At 50.6% G+C, this 25,774-nt stretch overlaps 2 protein-coding genes across 3 annotated transcripts in view; one reads left to right on the plus strand and one right to left on the minus strand.

The window, feature by feature from the left end:
- Window positions 1-2,154: 2,154 nt before the first annotated feature.
- On the minus strand, window positions 2,155-10,338 carry LOC122365574 (nascent polypeptide-associated complex subunit alpha, muscle-specific form-like). The gene is made up of 3 exons (XM_043336905.1): window positions 10,216-10,338; window positions 6,036-7,191; window positions 2,155-2,960 (listed from the first exon to the last, which is right to left on the minus strand). The coding sequence occupies exons 2-3, from the start codon at window positions 7,189-7,191 to the stop codon at window positions 2,155-2,157; spliced, it is 1,962 nt and encodes a 653-aa protein (XP_043192840.1). The 5' UTR covers window positions 10,216-10,338.
- Window positions 10,339-11,413: 1,075 nt separating this feature from the next.
- The window catches only part of LOC122365567 (heparan sulfate glucosamine 3-O-sulfotransferase 5-like), a 29,651-nt gene continuing 15,290 nt past the window's right edge, over window positions 11,414-25,774 (plus strand). Inside the window, exon 1 of one of the 2 annotated variants that reach the window (XM_043336886.1) lies at window positions 11,414-11,437. Coding sequence is in view for 1 of the 2 variants with exons in the window: in XM_043336881.1 (XP_043192816.1) it covers window positions 22,320-22,322 (3 nt within the window). In the remaining variant the exon portion in view is untranslated. Of the gene's footprint in view, window positions 11,438-22,175; window positions 22,323-25,774 lie in introns of those variants that run through there. The other variant, XM_043336881.1, reaches the window with a different exon arrangement.

The raw sequence follows: 25,774 nt of genomic DNA on the forward strand, positions 1-25,774 counted from the left end.
GGTCAGGGGCACGTTTTCCCTCCATTTCCCCTCATGGTCTTCCCTTCATTTGGGCTCACCCCCCAGTCACATGGAAACACGTAAACAATAAATAGTTCCAAGGTCGTCGCCATTGCGTATTCAGGGTCGTTCGCCGCGCCCGATAAATCGCCGTGACAGTGTTGAAATGGTTATATGGCCTTGGCGGAAACAACCAGGAAACAACCGAACAAGGCCCAAACAACCCAACCGAAACAACTAAGAAATAACCACCGGAATCGACTATAACAAAGAGTGTCTCCGCCGACACGTGCCGGATGGCAGTGGAGCACCTCCAGTGGCAGGCTGAACTTCGTGTCGCCCTAAATGGATGTCTTGTAGAACATGCGCTGTAGCATCTGCAGCAGACAAGCGATGTGAACTAAATATACACACTTATAAGCAACTTATAAGCAACCGTTCGCAGAAAATTTAGAAATAAAATGAGTCAGTTTTTTTGTGAAAGATCTGTGACTGTAATCTGTCGTCTATGTTGCAATACAATTACTTAACGTAGCTACAGGTAACTTTGAATTGACCTTGACCGGTTCTTTGACCTTTTTGAGCATAAAAAATATGCTAAAAAATCGACCCTGTTGACAAATTTTGTATGTCGTGTACCCAGTCTTTCAACGACCATCCGTTCGGAAGTTAGACAGGGGGCCGAATCTGACCCCCCCCCCCCTCCTTCCCCCAAAGCGGAGCGCCTTCCGACTGAATTCAGCGGGGCGCGAGTTATAAGGCAGGAATAAGCAGTCCTTCAATATGCTCTGATGACCTTTACAACGCCGTTTGCCGCTTCTCGCTAAGCGTCCTAGGAGCCGAGTGAATAAGATGGAATGTTTAAATGCCACCCAGCAGGGCAGAATATTCAAATGCGGGACTGGGCGAAAGATCAGAAATATAGTCACGTCATATTGAGAAGCGTGACTCTGCGGAATCAGGTAGTTCCTTGCCAACCTTTTGACATAAGTCGCATCAAACTCAATTCCCCTTCTTCAATTTTGATATTGCCCATTTAGTTTCACCTCTTCCCAAAACAAAAACTAGTATGAATGCAAGTATGTGAATGCAAATGCTAAAAATATCAGCAACTATCAAATGATAAATACAGTCCCATCCGTGCCGTGAGGACTGGGCCATGTCTATTGCCTATTGCCTACCATGTGAGCATGGCGTTCCCGCTATCACATTTAGGTGGTTGCCATACATAGCTCTGACACATTAACAATCTTTAATTATCTAAGTGGTAAATGTGAAGCATTTCCAATAAAAACATCCACACATATTAAACGATTGAGCAGGCCCAACTGCGACATTAACACTTAACAGCCAACGTTCACTGCACCGGATGGCAGACCTTTCAGTACTTATCCAGGCAAACATTAAAACAACACGCAAGTATATCGACAAATATAGAGTATTCGTGACCGAACGTCCCATTGATTGCACACCCCCGATCAGTCCTCTCTGGCAGCGGCGTCCGAGCAGGGACCACGGCTGCACCTGAGACAATGTCATTCACAATATCCAGCAGAATTTCACACCTTCGAGACTGAAGGCTGCCGTAATGCACCCCTTTTGTTTTCATTCCCGCAGTCAGTCTCAGTGAGTAACCGCTCACTGTCAGATAGTTTCCACGTCAGGCGGGCGTCTCCGACAGGCGGCCACCGGGACAGCGATTGTCGGGCGGAAGCGTTCATACAAACATCAACCAGTACACCTCTGGAGGCGGCTGCCGGCGCTCCAAAACCAGAGCGTCAACCTGAGCCGCAGGCAGCAGCGGGAACGTACTGGCCGCTTTACAATCGGCGCACCCGCCCAGGGAAAACCTTTTCAGGATACGGGTCAGACCTTCAGGAGAGGAATCTACGGGCGACAGCGGGCGCAACGGTCACGTGGCCGTGCTATGGGAGTGCTGGTGGACCCCGCCCTGCTCTCGGCAGACCGGACTAATTCGCCGCGTCCTCCGTTCCGGACCGGGTGCGTGTGCGGTGCGAGAACACTTGTCGGTAACACGCGCGCTCTTTCACCGCGGCGACGGCCGGTTCCGGAGCGATGCGGACGGCTGGCGATCGGTACTGCCGAGAGCGACCGGCGGGACTGGTGGCTCGATTCGGTCCCCAGCGCCGGCCCTCAGAGGGTTCCGTAGCCGCGCGGGGTCACGCCGACCGCCATCGGGTGGGACGGCGAGCCGGCGACGTACCGACCGCCGCCGCCACACGGTATGGCGTCCGGCGCCTCCTCTTTGATGTCTGGCGCCCCAAGCGGGGCATACACCGGTCGGGCGGCGCTGAAAGCCGCCAAACTGTATGTAACATCGCTGTACGGCCGGCAGCCTGTCGTGAGCATACCCATTCCCGAGGTGGAAACTGACCCTGGAGCGACGCCGGTAGACGCGATACCCAGACCCCCGGCCGGCACCGGAGGCCGGCAGCGACCAGCCTGCGACACCGGCGCCGGAAACTGAGAGTACCCAGTGAACGGTGGGGGAAATGGCAGGCCGTGGCCGGCCGGGGGCGACAGGTAGGCGGGCAGTCGAGCGACAGAGTGCGACCTGTGGACCGGGTCGGTCGGCAGCTCGAGTTGCGGGAGCCCCGCTGGCCGCCTGCCGTCCCGGTGGGCGGCGGGAAGCTGCGGGTATCCGGGATCGGCCGGCGCGCCACCCCGCGACACCTGCACCCCCGGCGGCGCGGCGAGAGCCGGCGGCGGCCGGTAGACGGCGCCGCCGGCGCTTCCCACCTCGACACACGCAGTGGACGACGCGGCGACACTCAGCTGGGGCGAGACGGTCTGTGCTGAGACGGTCGGCTGGCGGCCGCCGATCGTGGCGAGCGGCGGTTGGTAGGGGGCCGGAGGCGTGACGTCCGGCCGTGACGGGCTCCAGCCCGGGGAGCCGCCGCCGGGCAGATCCGGCGTCACCTCGATCGTCACAGGAGCCACTGTCGAAAGAGTGGGGCACGCACACACGTCAACTACACATAGCGACTCATGGACAAAGTCCGGGCGAATCGGCTGAACACTGCCTTCCTCGATAAGTAACTCTAAAAAAGTACAGCAAACTGTGCCTAACGTTATCTTATGTTGACCAATCAAAACAGTCAAAGTAGGATATCAAAAACAGAAAAATGTCATGAAAAGGACTAACGTCACGGTAAATTCGAGGCCCTGTGAATAACTCAAGACGAAGACATCGTACCTAACACATCTCGTGTGACTGTGGAGTGTGGACCCACCGCAGCTAATTCATCAATGTTTCGACGTAACTGCTCGGTCCAATCCACATTGGACATTGGACATGGACAATCTTGGACATAGCTAGTCGTGTTCAGTGCGCCACTGCTGTTCCGACAATGACCTGCCCTCGCAGTCTGACCTTATGAAGTCAAAGGTTTTATTATGTTCTTCCATAAATTGTGAATGTGCGTGCGCATATAACGAGTTACGAGTAGGTATATTACATTATAGGGTGTAAGGCATGAGAGCACTGAGCACGCTCCAATTCCAAGCACTTCACCTATGTACAGGGTGTTTCACTAAAAATGTCAAAAAGTACTTCATTATAAAAGGTGCTAAAAAAATGCAAAGCACATTTTTTTGCACGTGCTTTGGTTCCAAATGCTTGGACATTTGTATTTTGACACAGATTAGTTGCACTTGACACTCTGGCTGCGTAGGAGAAGGGACGAAAGACACCCATCATTTTTATTCATGAAGAGCAAAAGAAGCCCCTTCACACCACAACAGGAGGGTTGGATCATTCTCAAATTTGGCGCGACCGGAAAGATCCAGGCGGTACGCAGACTTTACAGGAAACATTATAATCTCTCACCTCGCTCCATTCCAAGTTTCAACAGTTTTAAACGGGTCATCCAGACGTTCCAGAATGTTCATTCAGACACTCCCACGAGTCTCAAGAAACGGGGCCGACCTCCGATTTCAGCGGAACTGGTCGGAAAAGTAAGAGATTTCTTGAAACCCTATCAAGACAATAAGATACAAATCTCGACTTCAGAGATAGCTAAGGCCTTACAGCTCTCAAAAACAACAATATGGCGCATCTTGAGAAAAAAGCTGGGATGGTTTCCTTACAGGTCGCGCACTGTGGTCCCTCTCTCCGACGCGCACAAGGCGGATCGGGCCGCGTTCTGTCAGTGGCTTCTTCAGCAGCCTCCGGAGTTTGAAGAACGCGTCATCTGGAGTGATGAAAAGTGGTTTGTTCTTCGACAGAAACCGAACAAACAGAATGAGCGTTATTGGGCGCCATCGAATCCTGATGTTGCAGTGGAATGCAACGAGCAAGGAGGGCTCAAGGTGATGTGCTGGGCCGCGGTCATTGATGGACGGGTGCTGCTGCATTGGTTTGACTCCAACACCTCCGTCAACGGCAAGACCTACCTCAACATGCTGGAGAACGTGATGTGGACCGCTGTTCGGCATCAGGCCACAAGAAGGGGCTACTGGTTTCAACAGGATGGAGCAAGTGTTCACACGACCGTGGCCACCAGGAACTGGCTGAGCGAAAAGTTCCCGAACCGAGTCATCAGCCGCCTCACAAACCGCCCCTGGCCAGCACGAAGTCCCGACCTGTCACCTCTCGACTATTGGTTTTGGTCGGTCGCTCTTGCAGAGCTCAGTAAGAACAAGATCACATCGCTGCAAGAGTTAAAGCAGGCGGTCCAAGACTTTGCAGACGGTCTGGATGCCGAAGACGCGAAACGGGCGGTGAGACATCTCCGTGACCGCGCAAAAGTGTGCGTCGAAAGAAGGGGCGGCCACGTGGAGTAGGGGTGATGGACCACCGTATGCCACCGCATATATGTAAATGTCCCACGACTGTGAGTACAATGATGTCCAATTGTTATGACAATACATTTTTGTTGTGTGCACTTTGGCCTTCTACTTTTTGACATTTTTAGTGAAACACCCTGTAGATCAGCTTCATCTGTCAGCCAGGCAGCATCAACCAAGGACGCCATCTCAATCACAGACATCTTACAAAATTGCTGTGTGGCGGGATTACATGTAAAGTGATCCCTAGCCTAGTCCCTTAGTCAGTGTTACTTGAGGCAGCCGCTGAACTAAGCAGACCATGTTTTTGTGAAACCCGACTCTGCCGCACCGCGCTGCGGGGCGATGGAAACTGCCGTGCAGCCGCGCCGTGATATTTCTGTCCCGGAGAGGTCGCTATTGATCCCATCTGGGGTACACTGGTAGTCGGAGCGTGCCGCGCCATCCGTCCTACAGCACAGTCGGCACAGAGCCATCGACCGGCCTGAGCCGCGCGGCCGCGCACTGCCGCCCGTTCATTCAACAGTCGGCAGTGCGCCGTCTGCTGCCGCTACCTACTGCCTGGGCAGGAACAAACCCCCACCCCCATTCCCAAGGCAGGACGCCTGAGTACCTGAGAGCGGAATAGCAGCCCGCTCACTGCCGGACTGTCCGTACTAGGAGTCCACCAACTTGCGGACCACAGCCCGTACTACCAGCCCGCCCACTGCCCAGCCGGATAGCTTTACCGAAACTCTACCGAAACCCAATCGAAAATCTCTATCGGAAGTTAAATAGCAAACGCCGAAGCGGTACGATCCGGATTTTGGCCACCTCAGCAGCATGCTCGTTTTTCCGCTGAGATGCTGAGCTGGTTTAATGACAGGTATAGATACTGGCTAGTCAGATCTCTTCAATGAATTTTCCGACGATATCGCCCTGATAATCAAGTAGCCGTAAACCGTGTAGTCATCGAACAGGCCCAAGCTGAATGACATCAAGACTTAAAACATAATGTCTGAACAAACATGACATATGATTCTAGGGAAAAGCTAAACTAAAAATGAGATTTTCAAACTTTTCTTAAAGCGGTAGTTTAAGCTTATGACTTTATGAGTATCACTTCACGAAAGCGACACGAAATACCTTCCTGTGCCATGGCATCACCCATAACATGCAGTAGGGTGACAAACAAAAATATAATAGGTAACAAAAATGAAATAAAAAAATGTATCAAAGAAACGTACCTTGGTCGATCTGGTAGCCCATGGACTGTGTGGCTTTCTTGTCGGCGGCCTGTTGGTGGGTGGAAGGCGGCGGTGGCGGCTGATAGTCCCTGCTGCCGTCGACCTGCAAGGTCCCATCGGGCGGCGGAGGGTCCGCCTTGACCGCGCGGGGCCGGCCCTGGCCCACTCTGTAGCCGTTGGCGGCGGTGGTACCGCGCGGTCGGCCCGGGCTCACCTTGTACCCGTTCGCCGCCGTGGTCCCCTTGGGTCGGCCGCCACTGACCTTGTAGCCATTGGCGCGCGTGGTTCCCTTACGGCGGCCGCCGCGCGAGCCCACCTTGTAGCCGTTGGCGCGCGTGGTGCCTACAGGCCGTCCGAGCACCTTGTGAGCGACCCAGGCGCCCGAGCTCTTTGTCTGACCTTTCTTCCGACCGCGCTGCTTCTTTTGCGGCTCATCAGGGGCGGCGGGGAACGACGCAGGATTGGCGGAGACGGCGAATGCGCCGTGGTACGTGGACGTCACGGGTCCGGTGCCGCCGCCAGCCAGCGACGGCAGAGCAGCTGGCACCGTCGGGCGGTCGTGGAACGACTCGCGGCCGCGCTCCAGGCCCACCGGCGGCGACGTCTGCTGGTGCACTGGCTGTGGCAGGCTAGGGTACAGCCCCGACACCGGCGGCGGTGCCTGCAGACCGTATTCGGTGCCGACGTACGGACTGGGAGGAGGTGGGGCCGGCATCGACGACGGCGAGCCGTGCGACTGACGCGAGAGCTCGGCGCCGGTGGCGGCGCACGGGTCGGTCGACAGTGACCTCGACATCGCAGACACGTGCTGGGGCGGACGGCGCTCCCCACCCTGCTGCAGGGTGTCCGCCGGTGCCGCGTACTGGCCGGCGTCGCAGTGAGCGCTGGCCGTCGGCGGCGTCGATGGGGCGCCACGCTGCAGAACGGCGCCCGCTGCTGGCATATGGCTGATGGGTAGCTCTGCCATCCACTGCTGTAAGTGCTGCAAGTGGGGCGCGGCCGCTGGCGGACTGATCCCTTGCTCACAGCCTCCAAGCATCATGTTTAGATTCAGCACTCGCCACATGTAGTCGTGCACCACTCTGCTTTCACCAGACCCATGGCCAATTTTGAGCTCCTCCTCATGAGAGTGGAACTCATGCAGTTCGTCCATCATCTATCAAGCAAAGAAATGAATAAGAGATAAAAACAACCATCATTTGAAAGATTGTCATTACTTATATTAACACGCGCACCGACGTGTGACCTGACTAATGACCTCATAACATCCTGCGACTTACAAAGGCCTCCGACATCTACTGTAGCTCTGGCATGGTGACAAAGTTGCAAAAAAGTGACTTGAGGTTGGGTCATTCAAAGTGACCTGGTGACCTGACCTTAACCCTCGCCCTGGCAGGGGGGTCGATGCGACCCCCCCCCCTAAGGTTTTTCGAAGATAGCGTGAAAACGGCGGCGCGCAGCGCTGCCAAATTTGGCACAGCCTATGAGGCAACCTTTTTACATATGGCCTGAAAATTTCAGGTCCGGGTGACCTTGAGTCAGGTCACCAGGCCAGAAAACACGTTTGACCTGTTTTTAGCGAAATTTTTACATTTATACCCCCCAAAAAACCCCTAAATATTGACCTAGAGCAACCAAATTTGCACAGGGGCGAGAACTCCAGGGGGCCCACCTACCTACCAAATTTGGTGTTTCTAGGTGCCATAGGAGCCAACCGCGAGGGGGGTCGATGCGACCCCCCCCCCCCTGTCAAGCCGTGTTATGAAAAATGCCCTGCAAGGGCGAGGGTTAAAAGTTAGGAGGTTCAAACTTGCACACCATGTGTAAAATTGATGAGAGAACAGTCTTACCAAATTTCGCGGCGTTCCCGCTATTCGCGAAAAACCTCAGGGGGGCGGATATCCGCCCCCCTGTCGGTGCGCGTGTTAAAAAATGAAAACTTCAATCATTTAGGTACAGAAAATTGTGCCCTTCTGAATGGATCAGATGAAAAGAAACTAAACAAAAGTTTTTTGTTTTTTGTTTTTCAAGAGCTACCTCCTGCTCCAGATCTCCCAGTTCAACACATACTATACTACCAGGTAAAAATAATGACCAAAAAGCCCTTGGATCATGCAAACCACTATAATATCTATAGCTATCTCTAATAGGTATCTATATAATATCTAGCAAACTAGCAGTGAGGACTAGGCTCATCAAGTGCAGTGTTATGAATAACTTTGCGGGGGGGGGGGGGGGTCAGGACTGACTGATTGAATGCACGAAACTTTCTTCAAAGGTGAAATAATGTCAGTTTTCCGATTTTTGGGATGAAAATATTTTCCCTATCCAGGTTAGACTTCCCACCCAAAATTCTGAAAAATGGAACACTGATGCAATTCACTGAATATAGTCACTGACATCACAGGTGATAGGATGGGTTATGCTACTTTGCTTTTCTGTACCAGGGCTGTAAGAATGGAATGATTCTTAGTTTTGGCTGGATAGGATAATGGGATTAGGCAGTTAATAGATTATGTTAGCTTCATTGATCAACAGCTGTGGTAATACTGAACAAACTAGGTAGGTACTTCTTTGTACTGGAGGGGGAGCAAGACCCTTCCTGTCCTATACATGGGCAAATGTGACCCATAAGAGCCAGACTGCAAAATATGGTATTCTTGAAGAGTTCTTGCCAGTGCGAAGGCACTCAGTCAGCTGGTCTCCCGTGAAAAGGCAAAAACAATTACATTGGGTCAGAGGCCATTACCTCATGCCAGAGGTCACCAGGACATAATATGTTTTGCCCTTGTTCAGCAGTGGTGTGGTGTGGTGCTGATTTGCAGCAGTGTGGTGCAGACTTTGGAGTCAGGAGCAGTGCAGGCTCCAGCATGAAACTGTGATGAACTGCTTTGCTGGTGCATTATTGTCCAAGAAAATGATTTAAGGCAGACACAATGGGCCGGTTGGTCAAAGAACAACTGACCTTTTATTACAGTTTTCACACCAAAAGTACAAAATCTGCATTTTGTAATGATAAATTGTCAATTGTGCCTCTAGGTGTTGTTCAGTACAGTCTGTCATGGATTTTTGGTCTGGTTGGTTTAGGCTGGGACGGTTACTAACTACTAAGTCTTAGTCCTGATCCCCCAGCCTCCACAGCTATCATACGAGTGACCAGTGCCTACTAGTGGTGTCAATCGGAACTTGAATCTTCAGAATTCCGATTTTGTCCAATGTCCAATTCGGAATTTGGTTGGACAATGGCAGCAGGCTTTGGACAACTTTGGACAATCACTTGCTACACCTCAACATTTTTAAAAAGTAATCGTGTTTAACATTGATTGGCTATTAGAAAGCGCAGCTTTCAATATGATTACCACTTTTGAGCTGGTAACGGTATATGAAAAGCAACTTAAATAACAGTGTTGAGTGTAAACTATTGCCTAGGTGTCGGACCTCTTTGGACAAATGACTGGCTTGGACATTTTTGGACGGACAGTCGACGTAAGCATTGGACATTGGACGGACTTTGAACATACGTTTTCTGAAATTGACACCTCTATTATAGTGCCTACCTACCTCAACCTGGCTGACCAGGGCTGCAGAGTCAGAGTCAGAGTTGGAGTCAGTCGGAGTCTACAGTTCTGCCCTGAGTCGGAGTTTGAGTCACCAAAATATTACCAACTCTGACTCCGGAGTAGGAGTTAATGCTGCGTGGCTCAATGTCATGCACTGCACCTAGGGCTAGGTATTTGATTGACGATACTGTGCTAATGTCGAAAAAAGGCCCTTTTGATGTTTTGAACGAACATTTTCAGCAAGAGAAGCAGAAGACGGTGAATTCCCAAGAACGTGCTTTTTAATCCTGCATGCCATTTCTAATGCATGTTTGCAACGCAAAGCCTTGGAACGCACAAGGGATCGTTTCAGGCAAGATTAAAACGTCTCTATTCTTTTAGGTATGAACTTCAATATCATGATTCATGGTATGGATTTTAATAGAACCGTCCGGAGTCGGAGTCGGAGTCTATTTTTGAACCCGGAGTCGGAGTCACCCTAAAATCCATCGACTCCGCAGCCCTGCGGCTAGCCCCTTTGCCTTGGGTTGACCCGAGGCTATATAAACCAGGTAGAATGCTCCAGGAAAAAAAGTTGGAAACTGAAACAATAACAAGATCCCCCTGCTTAGAAGACTGACCTTTCCCCATAGACCGAGACGCAGCTGGGGTCGGAGAGTCTCCCGAGTCTATCCGAGTCTTCCACCGGCTCACTTCAATTTAGGTTGAATTTAGGTTGAATTTAGGTACTCGCCAAGGCTATATTTATTTATTTTTTTTTTCTGGCCGTTTTATTTATTTATTTATTTGTTGCACATCCTTCCATGCAGGCATAGTTGTTTCAGGATGGCACATGATCAGGGAACCACTATGCACAATGCACATGCGCTTTCCTGGAGCCGCGTTCGAGTTCACTAAAGAGGAGAAAAAGAAAAAACAGGACCAAGGCAACACTTTAGACCACTTCAGCATCAAACTACACATTTCGTGGTGGCCTGATCGCCCGCTTAAAAGCAAATATGCTGGACATGCCTTGGATCTCTCGGGGCAGCCGGTTCCATGCCGAGCCAGCCCTGTACATGAAGTGTTTTTGAGTGGCAATAAGCCGCACTTTCGGTAGGTGCACCTGCGCTGTATCTGTCAGGCGCGTGTCACGAGTCGCCACATCACATCGACGTTTGAACATGTCTTGTACCACGATTGGTGCATGGGGATCGCAGATTGCGCGGTGCACCTTCAGTCGATCACGCTCCTCCACCAGCTCGCCAATCCGTGACCAGTGGAGCGACTTAAGAACTGGTGTGATGTGGGGCCTGTTCCAGCGCCTCCAGAAACCTCCAGAAAGCTCCAGAAAGCTCTAGAATCCTCCAGAGAGCGTTCCAGCGCCTCCAGAAAGCTCCAGAAAGCTCTCGCCAAAGCTCCAGAAACCTCCAGTAGCCTCCAGAGAGTTGAGAGGTCCAAATTTCTCTGGAGGCTCTGGTCTACAATTATGGTGCACATGTGACAATCACGAATGTAAACAAAGGACATTTGACTGATTATTTTACAACTTGAATGTAAAGAAAATTACATTGCTATAACTTTATTTATCTTTTTAACTAAAATTGAAAACAAATTTTGCGTTTCAAGAGAGAACAATCGTCATTCTTTTGGTATCTATGACGCCAATCTCCAGAAATCTCCAGATTGCGTTCCAGCGCCTCCAGTAAAACCTCTGGTAGAGCCTCCAGTCAAGAATTTCTTCTGGAGGCGCTGGAACAGGCCCGTGATCACGGCGCTTCGAACCGGTCACCAAACGAGCCGCAAAGTTAATCATTTTTTGCAGTCGTTTAAGTTCTTTGTCGGCAGCTCCGCCCCAAACTGGTAAGCAGTATATAAACCATACTCGCCCTACATATATAAGCTATTGAATTATTGGACGATGGCTGTGGTTCGCCGTTGCGCCGCATTCGTCATCATTCTTAAGCTGTGTTCTAATATCTATTACAAAAATTGTAAGCCAATCAGAACCAGACGTTCGTATAATTGCATGCAGATTGATATCAATCTCGTACATGCAGATTCCGGACAATTTCAAATCGGCTCAAAATGGGCATATAGACCAAACAGGATACGCTGATCACGAATCCGAAGTCCGTTCCGCGGCACATATGAAACTTTTCCCGGAATTTCCGAATTCTGAATCTGCATGCGGATTCCGGACAATTTCAAATCGGCTCAAAATGGGCATATAGACCAAACAGGATACGCTGATCACGAATCCGAAGTCCGTTCCGCGGCACATATGAAACTTTTCCCGGAATTTCCGAATTCCGAATCTGCATGCAGATTCCGGACAATTTCAAATCGGCTCAAAATGGGCATATAGACCAAACAGGATACGCTGATCACGAATCCGAAGTCCGTTCCGCGGCACATATGAAACTTTTCCCGGAATTTCCGAATTCTGAATCTGCATGCGGATTCCGGACAATTTCAAATCGGCTCAAAATGGGCATATAGACCAAACAGGATACGCTGATCACGAATCCGAAGTCCGTTCCGCGGCAATATGAAACTTTTCCCGGAATTTCCGAATTCCGAATCTGCATGCAGATTCCGGACAATTTCAAATCGGCTCAAAATGGGCATATAGACCAAACAGGATACGCTGATCACGAATCCGAAGTCCGTTCCGCGGCACATATGAAACTTTTCCCGGAATTTCCGAATTCTGAATCTGCATGCGGATTCCGGACAATTTCAAATCGGCTCAAAATGGGCATATAGACCAAACAGGATACGCTGATCACGAATCCGAAGTCCGTTCCGCGGCACATATGAAACTTTTCCCGGAATTTCCGAATTCCGAATCTGCATGCAGATTCCGGACAATTTCAAATCGGCTCAAAATGGGCATATAGACCAAACAGGATACGCTGATCACGAATCCGAAGTCCGTTCCGCGGCACATATGAAACTTTTCCCGGAATTTCCGAATTCTGAATCTGCATGCGGATTCCGGACAATTTCAAATCGGCTCAAAATGGGCATATAGACCAAACAGGATACGCTGATCACGAATCCGAAGTCCGTTCCGCGGCACATATGAAACTTTTCCCGGAATTTCCGAATTCCGAATCTGCATGCAGATTCCGGACAATTTCAAATCGGCTCAAAATGGGCATATAGACCAAACAGGATACGCTGATCACGAATCCGAAGTCCGTTCCGCGGCACATATGAAACTTTTCCCGGAATTTCCGAATTCTGAATCTGCATGCGGATTCCGGACAATTTCAAATCGGCTCAAAATGGGCATATAGACCAAACAGGATACGCTGATCACGAATCCGAAGTCCGTTCCGCGGCACATATGAAACTTTTCCCGGAATTTCCGAATTCCGAATCTGCATGCAGATTCCGGACAATTTCAAATCGGCTCAAAATGGGCATATAGACCAAACAGGATACGCTGATCACGAATCCGAAGTCCGTTCCGCGGCACATATGAAACTTTTCCCGGAATTTCCGAATTCTGAATCTGCATGCGGATTCCGGACAATTTCAAATCGGCTCAAAATGGGCATATAGACCAAACAGGATACGCTGATCACGAATCCGAAGTCCGTTCCGCGGCACATATGAAACTTTTCCCGGAATTTCCGAATTCCGAATCTGCATGCGGATTCCGGACAATTTCAAATCGGCTCAAAATGGGCATATAGACCAAACAGGATACGCTGATCACGAATCCGAAGTCCGTTCCGCGGCACATATGAAACTTTTCCCGGAATTTCCGAATTCCGAATCTGCATGCAGATTCCGGACAATTTCAAATCGGCTCAAAATGGGCATATAGACCAAACAGGATACGCTGATCACGAATCCGAAATCCGTTCCGCGGCACATGTGAAACTTTTCCCGGAATTTCCGAATTCCGAATCTGCATGCAGATTCCGGACAATTTCAAATCGGCTCAAAATGGGCATATAGACCAAACAGGATACGCTGATCACGAATCCGAAGTCCGTTCCGCGGCACATATGAAACTTTTCCCGCAATTTCCGAATCCCGAATCTGCATGCGGATTCCGGACAATTTCAAATCGGCTCAAAATGGGCATATAGACCAAACAGGATACGCTGATTACGAATCCGAAGTCCGTTCCGCGGCACATATGAAACTTTTCCCGGAATTTCCGAATCCCGAATCTGCATGCAGATTCCGGACAATTTCAAATCGGCTCAAAATGGGCATATAGACCAAACAGGATACGCTGATCACGAATCCGAAGTCCGTTCCGCGGCACATATGAAACTTTTCCCGGAATTTTCGAATCCCGAATCCGAAAAGTTTCATATGTGCCGCGGAACGGACTTCGGATTCGTGATCAGCGTATCCTGTTTGGTCTATATGCCCATTTTGAGCCGATTTGAAATTGTCCGGAATCTGCATGCAGATTCGGAATTCGGAAATTCCGGGAAAAGTTTCATATGTGCCGCGGAACGGACTTCGGATTCGTGATCAGCGTATCCTGTTTGGTCTATATGCCCATTTTGAGCCGATTTGAAATTGTCCGGAATCCGCATGCAGATTCAGAATTCGGAAATTCCGGGAAAAGTTTCATATGTGCCGCGGAACGGACTTCGGATTCGTGATCAGCGTATCCTGTTTGGTCTATATGCCCATTTTGAGCCGATTTGAAATTGTCCGGAATCTGCATGCAGATTCGGAATTCGGAAATTCCGGGAAAAGTTTCATATGTGCCGCGGAACGGACTTCGGATTCGTGATCAGCGTATCCTGTTTGGTCTATATGCCCATTTTGAGCCGATTTGAAATTGTCCGGAATCTGCATGCAGATTCGGAATTTGGAAATTCCGGGAAAAGTTTCATATGTGCCGCGGAACGGACTTCGGATTCGTGATCAGCGTATCCTGTTTGGTCTATATGCCCATTTTGAGCCGATTTGAAATTGTCCGGAATCTGCATGCAGATTCGGAATTCGGAAATTCCGGGAAAAGTTTCATATGTGCCGCGGAACGGACTTCGGATTCGTGATCAGCGTATCCTGTTTGGTCTATATGCCCATTTTGAGCCGATTTGAAATTGTCCGGAATCCGCATGCAGATTCGGAATTCGGAAATTCCGGGAAAAGTTTCATATGTGCCGCGGAACGGACTTCGGATTCGTGATCAGCGTATCCTGTTTGGTCTATATGCCCATTTTGAGCCGATTTGAAATTGTCCGGAATCTGCATGTACGAGATTGATATCAATCTGCATGCAATTATACGAACGTCAGAACCAGAGGGGTGTTCACGGGCACCGCACACTGCTGCGTGCGCTGTGTGCGGTACGTCCAGCAGGCGTGGGGGTAACGGTCGTCAAGTTAGATGTAAGTGAATCCTAATCTATAATCTAAGATTCGGAATCAGGTGAGCCCCTACGATTTGGACCAAAATTGGTCAGTGGATAGTACGTAACGTCCTGATTACGATGCACCCAAAATCTAAGCTCGGCCCGCCATATTTACGAAGTTACGGATGTTTGAATTTCAAGGTCATTCGGGAGAGCCCCTACGATTTCCGTCAAAATTTGTGTACGGACACTCTAGATGCTCCTCATTACGAATATCACAAAATTTAAGCTCGGCCCGCCATATTTACGAAGTTACGGAGGTTTGAATTTCAAGGTCATTTGGGTGAGCCCCTACGATTTCCGTCAAAATTTGTGTGCGGACACTCCAGACGCTCCTCATTACGAATATCGCAAAATTTAAGCTCGGCCCATAGGCGGCGGAAAGGGGGGGGCACCGGGGCACCGTGCCCCCCCCCCCCTTGAATTCTGCAAGGGGGGCACCAATAGCAAGGTGCCCCCCCTTAAATTTGATGTATTAGTACCAGGGGCGGATTCGGGAAAACTCTAAGGGGAGGTTCATGAATCGAAGTGGTGCCCCTACCTATGCCCAAAATTAAAACCTCAACGGATTTCGGCCACTTAATTTTGGTGGTGCCCTATTTTCAGTTTTTTTTTCTTTATTTTTGGTTAGTCATGTGATGACTGGTGCCCCTGCTAAGCCGCTGGTGCCCCTGGAAAGACTGTGGTACCTACCTACCCTGCCCCCTGACAAGCCTACGGTGGGCCCTGACATGACTTAGGTGCCCATGGGCTCTGACAGGCCCGTGGTGCCCCTGACAGGCCTGTGGTGTCCTTGCTAGGCCTGTGGTGTCTCTGGGCCTTGGCAGGTTTGTGGTGCCCCTGTTAGAACGCAGGTGCCCTTGACAGGTTTGTGGTGCCTCTGACAATCCTAAATTGCCAACGACAGGCTTGTGGTGCCCTTGACAGGCCCATGGTGCCCTTGCGAAGCCGGTGGTTCCCCTGCGAAGCCGATAGTGTCCCTGACAGGCCTCTGGTGCCCCTGGCAGGTCTGTGGTGCCCCTGGAAGACCTGTAGTGCTTTTGCTAGGCCGATGGTGCTCCTGACAGGCCTGTGGTGCCACTGACAGGCCCGTGGTGCCCCTGCTAGGCCTTTGGCACCCCTGGCGGGCCTGTGGTGCCCCTGTCGGCTGTCAGGCCTGTGGTGCTCCTGGCAGGCATGTGGTGACCCCAGGCCCTAAGTCATGACCCATGTGACCTCCACCCTGGGATTCGCCACTGATTAGTACTGCGATGGCTTCTTGGGAATTATACATGTAGGATAAATGGAATTTATCAAACGACAATAAGGAAGAGACAAACACATAGGTACTTGAGGATCAGCTTAAAGTTAACCACACATACGGGCAGGGGTGTAATTTTCCTAAAATGATTGTGGGTGCCCAGCTGTAGGGGCGCCCGGCGCCAGGCCGTTTTGGGGCGCGATAGATATTCTTTATGTGGGAGCCTAAATTAACACCGAATTTGATAACATTGCTAGCCGAATGGCGCTTCAAGTGACGTGTCTGACTAAGCAAATACACGCTTAAAAGTGGAAACTGACCGGAAGGACGTAAAAAATATGTAGAGAGGCGCCATCCAGTAGGAGGGGCACCAAATGTGGAGGCGCCAGACGGTTACGACTTACGAGGGCGCCGTGAGACGATGAAAAAGGCGCCATTCTCTTAGGAGGGCGCCGCGTGATTGAAAACGCTATGTGGTCTAGGGGCGCTAAGAGGCCAGAAGGGCGCCGCACAGTCAGTAGTGCTACGTTGGTGGGGACGTGGGGGCGCCAGATGGTTACGAGGTCGCCTTGAGATCATGAAAAGGGCGCCATTCTCGTAAAAGGGTGCCGAGTGATTGAAAACGCTATATGTGGTTCAGGGGCGCTGAGACTTGAGAGGCCAGAAGGGCGCCGAATAGTCGAGGGATGCACGGTGAACAGAGACCTAAGGACGCGAGACGGTCAGGAGGGCGCCGTTAGACCATGAGAATGGCGCGGTGCTGTCAAAAGTGCGCCATTCTCCCAGAAGGGCGCCGAGTGATTAAAAACGCTATCCATGAACGCGAGACGGTCAGGAGGACGCCGTTAGAGCATGCGAAGGGCACCGTGCTCTCGAAAGGACGCTTGCAGCCTTGTAAAAGACTTGTGGGTGCTTTTTCATCATTGTGGGGGCATAATTCAGGATTGTGGGTGCATATGCCCCCACAAAGAGATATAAAATTAGGTACACCCCTGCATACGGGGGTGAACTGCCATTTTCGTTTAGTAAAAAAAAAAATAAAAAAATCATCGTGTCAGGGCTGTGACGAAAAATAAGTGGCCTAAATCCGATGAGAAAACTGGATTTGGGGGTACCCTAGGTTTAACTCCTTGAGCAATGGTGCCCCCCCTTGTCTCAAATCGTTCCGCCGCCTATGGCTCGGCCCGCCATATTTACGAAGTTACGGAGTCACAAAGTTACGGAATTTCAAGGTCATTCGGAGAGCCCCTCCGATTTTCGTCAAAATTTGTATGCGGACACATTACATGCTCCTCATTACGAATATCATAAAAGCTAAGCTCGGCCCGCACTATTTCAAAAGTTAGAGATGTTTGAATTTCAGTGAGTTTCAAACGTCAGTAAGTCCAGACTTGTGCCAAGGTCCCAAAAAGATCCGAGATCCAGGGTTCGCAGAGTCCAAGGTCTGGGACCTTGAAGGATCCTGGACCTTGCATTGTCATTTTTGTCGCGAGACCTTGGAAACCCAGGACCTTAAAACATCCATATGCCGCGAGACCTTGGAATCCCAGGACCTCAACATTTGCATATGTCGTGAGACCTTGGAATCCCAGGACCTCAACATTTGCATATGCCGCGAGACCTTGGAATCCCAGGACCTCAACATTTGCATATGCCGCGAGACCTTGGAATCCCAGGACATCAACATTTCATGTGTCATGAGACCTTAGAAACCCAGGACCTCAACATTTCATATGCGGTGAAACAATGGAAACCCAGGGGTCAGGACCTCAAAATTTAGGTATGCTGCAAGACCCTGCAGAATGCAGACCTTCAGTCCCAGTTTTATTATTTGTCATGGGATCTTAGGAGAACGGTCTGGACCTACACCATCATTTTGCTGAGGGACCTCAAGAATCCTGGAAGCTGGACCATGAGGTTTATGTTGCACATGGGCCACTAAGGACCCTGCACTAGGTTTTGTCTGTAAGCACTTCAATAAATATCTATGGTTGAGCGACCAGCTGCAAGGGGCTAAGATAGATACATGAAGAGAAAACGAACCACACTGTGTAGACATATATAGAGCCAAATCGTTGTCATGGCTGTGAGGCAGAACTGGAACAAGAGACCTGGTAGCTTTTTACATTATCAATGTTATGGATTATGAAACTGTCAAACAGTGGACAGTGGTGGTTTGGAAAGTTCTGTTCTAATCTCACCTCACATATTTTCTGGGTTGTGATATGCCGGGCTTGAAGCTATTTGGAAGCTACCCACTCTAGTAAGTGTCAAACTTATTTGTTTTGCAATTCATCAAATCACCATTGAGCAATGAGCAATATAAGCAATGATTCCATGACAGTTCAACTTTTTCGTTTAGCAGGTTTTCGTCGAACAATTTTTCGTCTGCAGATTTTCGTCCTCAGACTTTCGTGACTTCGTCTATGCATTTTTTCGTCTGTGCATATTTAAGTCGGCGCATTTTTTCATAAGGACATTTTCCGCCTCATCCAGACGAAAAAATGCCGGACAGAAAAATACTCAGACGAAAAATGCACCAAATCAATTCGTACGGACGAAAAAATGCAAGACGAAAAAGTCAGACGAAAATCTGCCGACGAATAACCGTCTGACGAAAAATTGTCACATGGAATTTTGTTCAGAGCCTTCAATCTAATGTGAATGAACAGTAAGTAAGGTTTGCGCTCGCTGATACTCTAATTCTATTGGCTTAGTCGATCAGTTTTTCTGTGAGCGCTCGCGCAAACAAGACTTGAACATATTTGAGATTTTATCCTAGGTGTTATGTAACAAAATGTGCAGAAAATCGAAAGCATATACCTATCCAATTCAACTTTTACGTTTTTATGAAGCCTGTAAGTTTTATTTCTGGTTTTTTTTGATATTGCCTGAAAGAATACTTGAATGTCTGTCTTCAATGACTGTAAGGTGCTATCCTACATTCCTACTGATCAGGTAAGATTGAATTGAAAGGTACCTACATGACAATACAAATTGCAAGGCCTACCTATTACCTACCTATATTTTTATGAATTTGTCAGGTTAAAGAAGGAGAGATTGATATTATGATTCATTTTTAACTTGTGTTGAAGCTCCCCCTACCTATGTTGGTTAATGATAAAACCACCACAGTCCACAGGTTTGCATAGGTTCTGCCCCTTTCAATGTTGCTGGGCATCCGTTGGCAGAATATTTAGAAATAAGTCTGCTCATCCAGAATGTTAGTTTGTTTAAGTTCTTGTTGTGGGACCCTGAATATTTTGGATCCTGAGATGTATTCTTGCCGTGGGACCTTGAGGGCTGTGGACCCTGAACTCTGAAGTGTGTACCTACTTGTCATGGGACCTTGGGGACTGTGGATCCTGAAATTCACACTTGTCGTAGGACCCCAGGGACTGTGGATCCTGCAATGCATTCTTGTCGTGGGACCTTGGGGACTGTGGACCCTGCAACGTATACTTGCCATGGGACCTTGGAAACCTTGGATTCTAGAAATTGAATTTGCCGTGGGACCTTGGAAACCTTGGATTCTAGAAATTAAATTTGCCGTGGGACCTTGGAAACCTTGGATTCTAGAAATTGAATTTGCTGTGGGACCTTGGAAACCTTCGATTCTAGAAATTGAATTTGCCGTGGGACCTTGGAAACCTTGGATTCTAGAAATTGAATTTGCCGTGGGACCTTGGAAACCTTGGATTCTAAAAATTGAATTTGCCGTGGGACCTTGAGGATCCTGGATCTTGATTTTTGGTCCCGGCACAAGTCTGTCAGTAACTTTTGAAATAGTGCGGGCCGAGCTTAGCTTTTATGATATTCGTAATGAGCAGCATGTAATGTGTCCGCATACAAATTTTGACGAAAATCGGAGGGGCTCTCCGAATGACCTTGAAATTCCGTAACTTTGTGACTCCGTAACTTCGTAAATATGGCGGGCCGAGCTTAAATTTTGCGATATTCGTAATGAGGAGCGTCTGGAGTGTCCGTACACAAATTTTGACGGAAATCGTAGGGGCTCACCCAAATGACCTTGAAATTCAAACCTCCGTAACTTCGTAAATATGGCGGGCCGAGCTTAAATTTTGTGATATTCGTAATGAGGAGCATCTAGAGTGTCCGTACACAAATTTTGACGGAAATCGTAGGGGCTCTCCCGAATGACCTTGAAATTCAAACATCCGTAACTTCGTAAATATGGCGGGCCGAGCTTAGATTTTGGGTGCATCGTAATCAGGACGTTACGTACTATCCACTGACCAAGTTTGGTCCAAATCGTAGGGGCTCACCTGATTCCGAATCTTAGATTATAGATTAGGATTCACTTACATCTAACTTGACGACCGTGTGGGGGTAGGGGATGGGTAGGCGGTTCTGACGTCACGGCTGCGTGCGGTGGACGGTCGCTGTGGCCAGTCCCGACCGGCCGCGAGTTACCTAAGTGTGGAACTACAAGTCGATTCTAGGGCTCTGATTGGTGACTTTGGTCGGGGGATGACGCTTATAGCATGACGTCACTCGCGTACTTGGCCGGACCAACGGCGCGGCGCAGGCGCGCCGAGCCAACCCAGAGGCTCTCAAACTCAATTGTACAGATCCTGCGCATTGAATGGCGAAGCTTCGGCGAGTTCGCTTGAGTTTGGAACAGACTTGTGCCGGGACCAAAAATCAAGATCCAGGATCCTCAAGGTCCCACGGCAAATTCAATTTTTAGAATCCAAGGTTTCCAAGGTCCCACGGCAAATTCAATTTCTAGAATCCAAGGTTTCCAAGGTCCCACGGCAAATTCAATTTCTAGAATCGAAGGTTTCCAAGGTCCCACAGCAAATTCAATTTCTAGAATCCAAGGTTTCCAAGGTCCCACGGCAAATTTAATTTCTAGAATCCAAGGTTTCCAAGGTCCCACGGCAAATTCAATTTCTAGAATCCAAGGTTTCCAAGGTCCCATGGCAAGTATACATTGCAGGGTCCACAGTCCCCAAGGTCCCACGACAAGAATGCATTGCAGGATCCACAGTCCCTGGGGTCCTACGACAAGTGTGAATTTCAGGATCCACAGTCCCCAAGGTCCCATGACAAGTAGGTACACACTTCAGAGTTCAGGGTCCACAGCCCTCAAGGTCCCACGGCAAGAATACATCTCAGGATCCAAAATATTCAGGGTCCCACAACAAGAACTTAAACAAACTAACATTCTGGATGAGCAGACTTATTTCTAAATATTCTGCCAACGGATGCCCAGCAACATTGAAAGGGGCAGAACCTATGCAAACCTGTGGACTGTGGTGGTTTTATCATTAACCAACATAGGTAGGGGGAGCTTCAACACAAGTTAAAAATGAATCATAATATCAATCTCTCCTTCTTTAACCTGACAAATTCATAAAAATATAGGTAGGTAATAGGTAGGCCTTGCAATTTGTATTGTCATGTAGGTACCTTTCAATTCAATCTTACCTGATCAGTAGGAATGTAGGATAGCACCTTACAGTCATTGAAGACAGACATTCAAGTATTCTTTCAGGCAATATCAAAAAAACCAGAAATAAAACTTACAGGCTTCATAAAAACGTAAAAGTTGAATTGGATAGGTATATGCTTTCGATTTTCTGCACATTTTGTTACATAACACCTAGGATAAAATCTCAAATATGTTCAAGTCTTGTTTGCGCGAGCGCTCACAGAAAAACTGATCGACTAAGCCAATAGAATTAGAGTATCAGCGAGCGCAAACCTTACTTACTGTTCATTCACATTAGATTGAAGGCTCTGAACAAAATTCCATGTGACAATTTTTCGTCAGACGGTTATTCGTCGGCAGATTTTCGTCTGACTTTTTCGTCTTGCATTTTTTCGTCCGTACGAATTGATTTGGTGCATTTTTCGTCTGAGTATTTTTCTGTCCGGCATTTTTTCGTCTGGATGAGGCGGAAAATGTCCTTATGAAAAAATGCGCCGACTTAAATATGCACAGACGAAAAAATGCATAGACGAAGTCACGAAAGTCTGAGGACGAAAATCTGCAGACGAAAAATTGTTCGACGAAAACCTGCTAAACGAAAAAGTTGAACTGTCATGGAATCATTGCTTATATTGCTCATTGCTCAATGGTGATTTGATGAATTGCAAAACAAATAAGTTTGACACTTACTAGAGTGGGTAGCTTCCAAATAGCTTCAAGCCCGGCATATCACAACCCAGAAAATATGTGAGGTGAGATTAGAACAGAACTTTCCAAACCACCACTGTCCACTGTTTGACAGTTTCATAATCCATAACATTGATAATGTAAAAAGCTACCAGGTCTCTTGTTCCAGTTCTGCCTCACAGCCATGACAACGATTTGGCTCTATATATGTCTACACAGTGTGGTTCGTTTTCTCTTCATGTATCTATCTTAGCCCCTTGCAGCTGGTCGCTCAACCATAGATATTTATTGAAGTGCTTACAGACAAAACCTAGTGCAGGGTCCTTAGTGGCCCATGTGCAACATAAACCTCATGGTCCAGCTTCCAGGATTCTTGAGGTCCCTCAGCAAAATGATGGTGTAGGTCCAGACCGTTCTCCTAAGATCCCATGACAAATAATAAAACTGGGACTGAAGGTCTGCATTCTGCAGGGTCTTGCAGCATACCTAAATTTTGAGGTCCTGACCCCTGGGTTTCCATTGTTTCACCGCATATGAAATGTTGAGGTCCTGGGTTTCTAAGGTCTCATGACACATGAAATGTTGATTATAGCGTTTCCTCTCGCTTCAGCCGCACCGCCAGGTCCCACACGCCGCGCCACCACTCGTCACTAAACTGTATTCTCGCTCAGCATTGCCAGTATGGCGGCCAATAGAGGAGCACGTAATAGAGAAACAAGTACCCACTGGCGATAGTACTCGGTACAAACGAAACGCTTAATTCTAATCGGGAAACACTACATCCCCCCGCACTTAAACTTAAACTCCACGAGTTCAGCTGTCACTCCACGAGTTCAGCTGGATAACAATCACACACGAGTTCAGCTGGAGAACAATCACACACGAGTTCAGCTGGAGAACACAATCACAGGTCCAAGCGAGTCGGCTTAAACCTACGACGGCCTCGCGACGACGCGGTAAGTTCGCGGTCACTGCGGTTAGAGGCAGGTAGTCCACGATCACTGACCCGAGGGTCCACTCGGTTAACCGGGTCGATCGGTGGCGCTAGTACAGGTGGCGCCGGCGGACACGGGGACGCCACGATCTCGGTCGCGCTCGGTAGCTCGCTCGGTAGCGGGCCCGGGGCCGCACCGACCGGCGGCGCCGGCGCGCAGGCGGTCGCGGTCGGTACGCCGGCCAGCGGATCGCGAGGTGCGGCCGCACCGGCCGGCGGTGAAGACACAGGAGCCGCTGGAGACGACACGGACGAGGCCGGGGCCGCCGCGACCACAGGCGGCGGAGACGGCGGCGGCGGCGGCGCAGGAACAGCTTCAGTGCTGACCGGCAGAGTCGGCGTCGACGGGGCGGCGCCGATCTCCCTCCTGGCCAGGTGAGCCACGTTCCAACGCGAACCGTCGGAGAGACCGAACGTAGCGGGTCCGTGACGGCTGACGACGCGGAGCGGCTTGCTGAACTTGGCGCCCTTCTTCTGGACGTGACCGGGCTGGCGGACGCAGACCGTGTCGCCCACAGCGATCTCGGTCGGCCGCGCCCGGTGCCGGCTGTCGTAGTGGCGACGGTTGCGGCGCTGCTGCTTGACGACCCGTCGTGCCACATCAGAGGTGACGCAGTAGTCGTCGAACACCGGCAGGTCCAGCCTCATCTTCCTGCCGTGTAGCAGCTCAGACGGCGATACACCGGTGGTGCAGTGCGGCGTGGCACGGTAGCGCGCCAGTCGGCCCTGCAGGTAGGCCTGGAACGGAACTTGGCTCTGCTGCGCGGCCGCCTGGACCCAGGACTTGAACGATCGGTTGAATCGTTCCACGGCGGCGTTGCCCCTCGGCCAGTACACAGACGACTTCAGGTGCTTGATCTTCCTCTGCTGTAGATAAGTCTCGAAGTCGCGGCTGATGAACTGGGGCCCGTTGTCCGTTGCAATCTCCTCAGGATATCCTTCGCGGGCCCAGATCACAGACAGAATCCTGATGATGTCGCTTGTCTCGACTTTCGCACAGAGTCCCACCTCCACCCACTTGCTGTAGTAGTCCGTGAGGGTGACTGCATAGCGTGCAGACTGGGGAACTCCGGCGATAGGTCCCACGATATCTACACCCAGCTTCGACCACGGCCTTGTGGGAAGCGGGACTGGCTGCAGCGGCGCAGGTCGAACCTTCTGTGACAGCACTTTGTCGCTCTGCTGGCACAGGTCGCACGCCTTGACGACCTCTGTCACGGCACGGTCGACTCCAGGCCACCAGCACAGACTTCGGAGAAGCTGTTTCATCCTGACGATGCCGTCGTGAGCGCGGTGAGCCAGCTGCAGGTACCGGTCGGTCAGTGCGGCCGGCACGACCACTCTGTCCGCTCCACGGATGACCACGGCGTCACGGCGCACGTGCAGTTCGTGTCGGACGTGGAAGAACGGCCGCAGGTCGGGCGGGCAGTTCCGTGCCGAGTCCGGCCAGCCGGCAGCGATGACGGACCGCAGCCGCTCCAGCGTGTCGTCCAACAGGGACGCTTCTCTGACGTCATCTTCGGAGATCACGTCGGCTGCATCGTCGGTCACCAGGGCGATGACTTCATCATCCTCCTCTGCTGGTCCGGTGTCCGGCAGGGGAAGCCGGGACAGCGCGTCGGCCGCTGGGATGCGGTGTCCCGGGACGTACACCACGTCGTAGGCGTACGGGAGGAGCCGCGCCTGCCAGCGCGCGACGCGCGCTCCCGCTCTACCCGAGAACTTGGGAGAGAGCAGCGTGGTGAGAGCGGAGTGGTCGGTGCGGAGAGTGAAGTTCCTCCCCCACAGGTACACCTTCCACCTCTCCACGGCCTGGACGGCGCTGAGCGCCTCGCGCTCGGAGACGGAGTAGCGGCGCTCCGTGTCGGTGAAGCTGCGGGACCAGAAGGCGACAGGATGCTCGAAGCCGTCTTCCTGTATCTGGGAGAGGACGGCGCCCGCGCCACGGTCCGAGGCGTCTGACGTCACGATGGTCGGCAGCTCGGGCTGGAACGGCTTCAGCACCGGCTGGCCGGCCACCGGCTGCTTGATGCGCTGAAAACTCCGTTCGACGGATGGAGTCCACTCGAAGGGTGTGTCCTTCTTCAGCAGGCTAGCCATGGGTCGAACCACCTCGGCATAGCCGCTGATGAAGCGACTGAACCAGCCGGTGAGTCCCAGGAAACTGCGGAGATCCTTCAGAGACTCTGGGCGCGGGGCCTCCGTGACGGCCTGCACTGTCGAGGCAGTCGGCGTCACTCCTGTTGCAGACATCCGGTGTCCGCAGAAGTCGACTTCCTTCTGGCTGAAGGACGACTTGGCGTGGTTGACTGTGACGCGTGCTGCTCGGAGACGGTCGAGCACCGCCTGGAGACGCTGGTCGTGCTCAGCCTGACTGGATCCGGAGACGAGGATGTCGTCCAGATAATGTCCGCATCCTG

The sequence above is a fragment of the Amphibalanus amphitrite genome, unplaced genomic scaffold, assembly GCF_019059575.1.
Source record: "Amphibalanus amphitrite isolate SeventyFive unplaced genomic scaffold, NRLGWU_Aamphi_draft 000749F_arrow, whole genome shotgun sequence".
NCBI lineage: Eukaryota > Metazoa > Arthropoda > Thecostraca > Balanomorpha > Balanidae > Amphibalanus > Amphibalanus amphitrite.

What these genes read in the sequence shown, in the direction of transcription:
- LOC122365574 (XM_043336905.1), bottom strand. Translation starts at nt 7,191, where the DNA reads ATGATGGACGAACTGCATGAGTTCCACTCTCATGAGGAGGAGCTCAAA. An exon ending in GGGCTACCAGATCGACCAAG is followed by an intron (nt 2,961 to 6,035) that starts GTACGTTTCTTT and finishes CTCTTTCGACAG; the next exon opens with TGGCTCCTGTGACGATCGAG.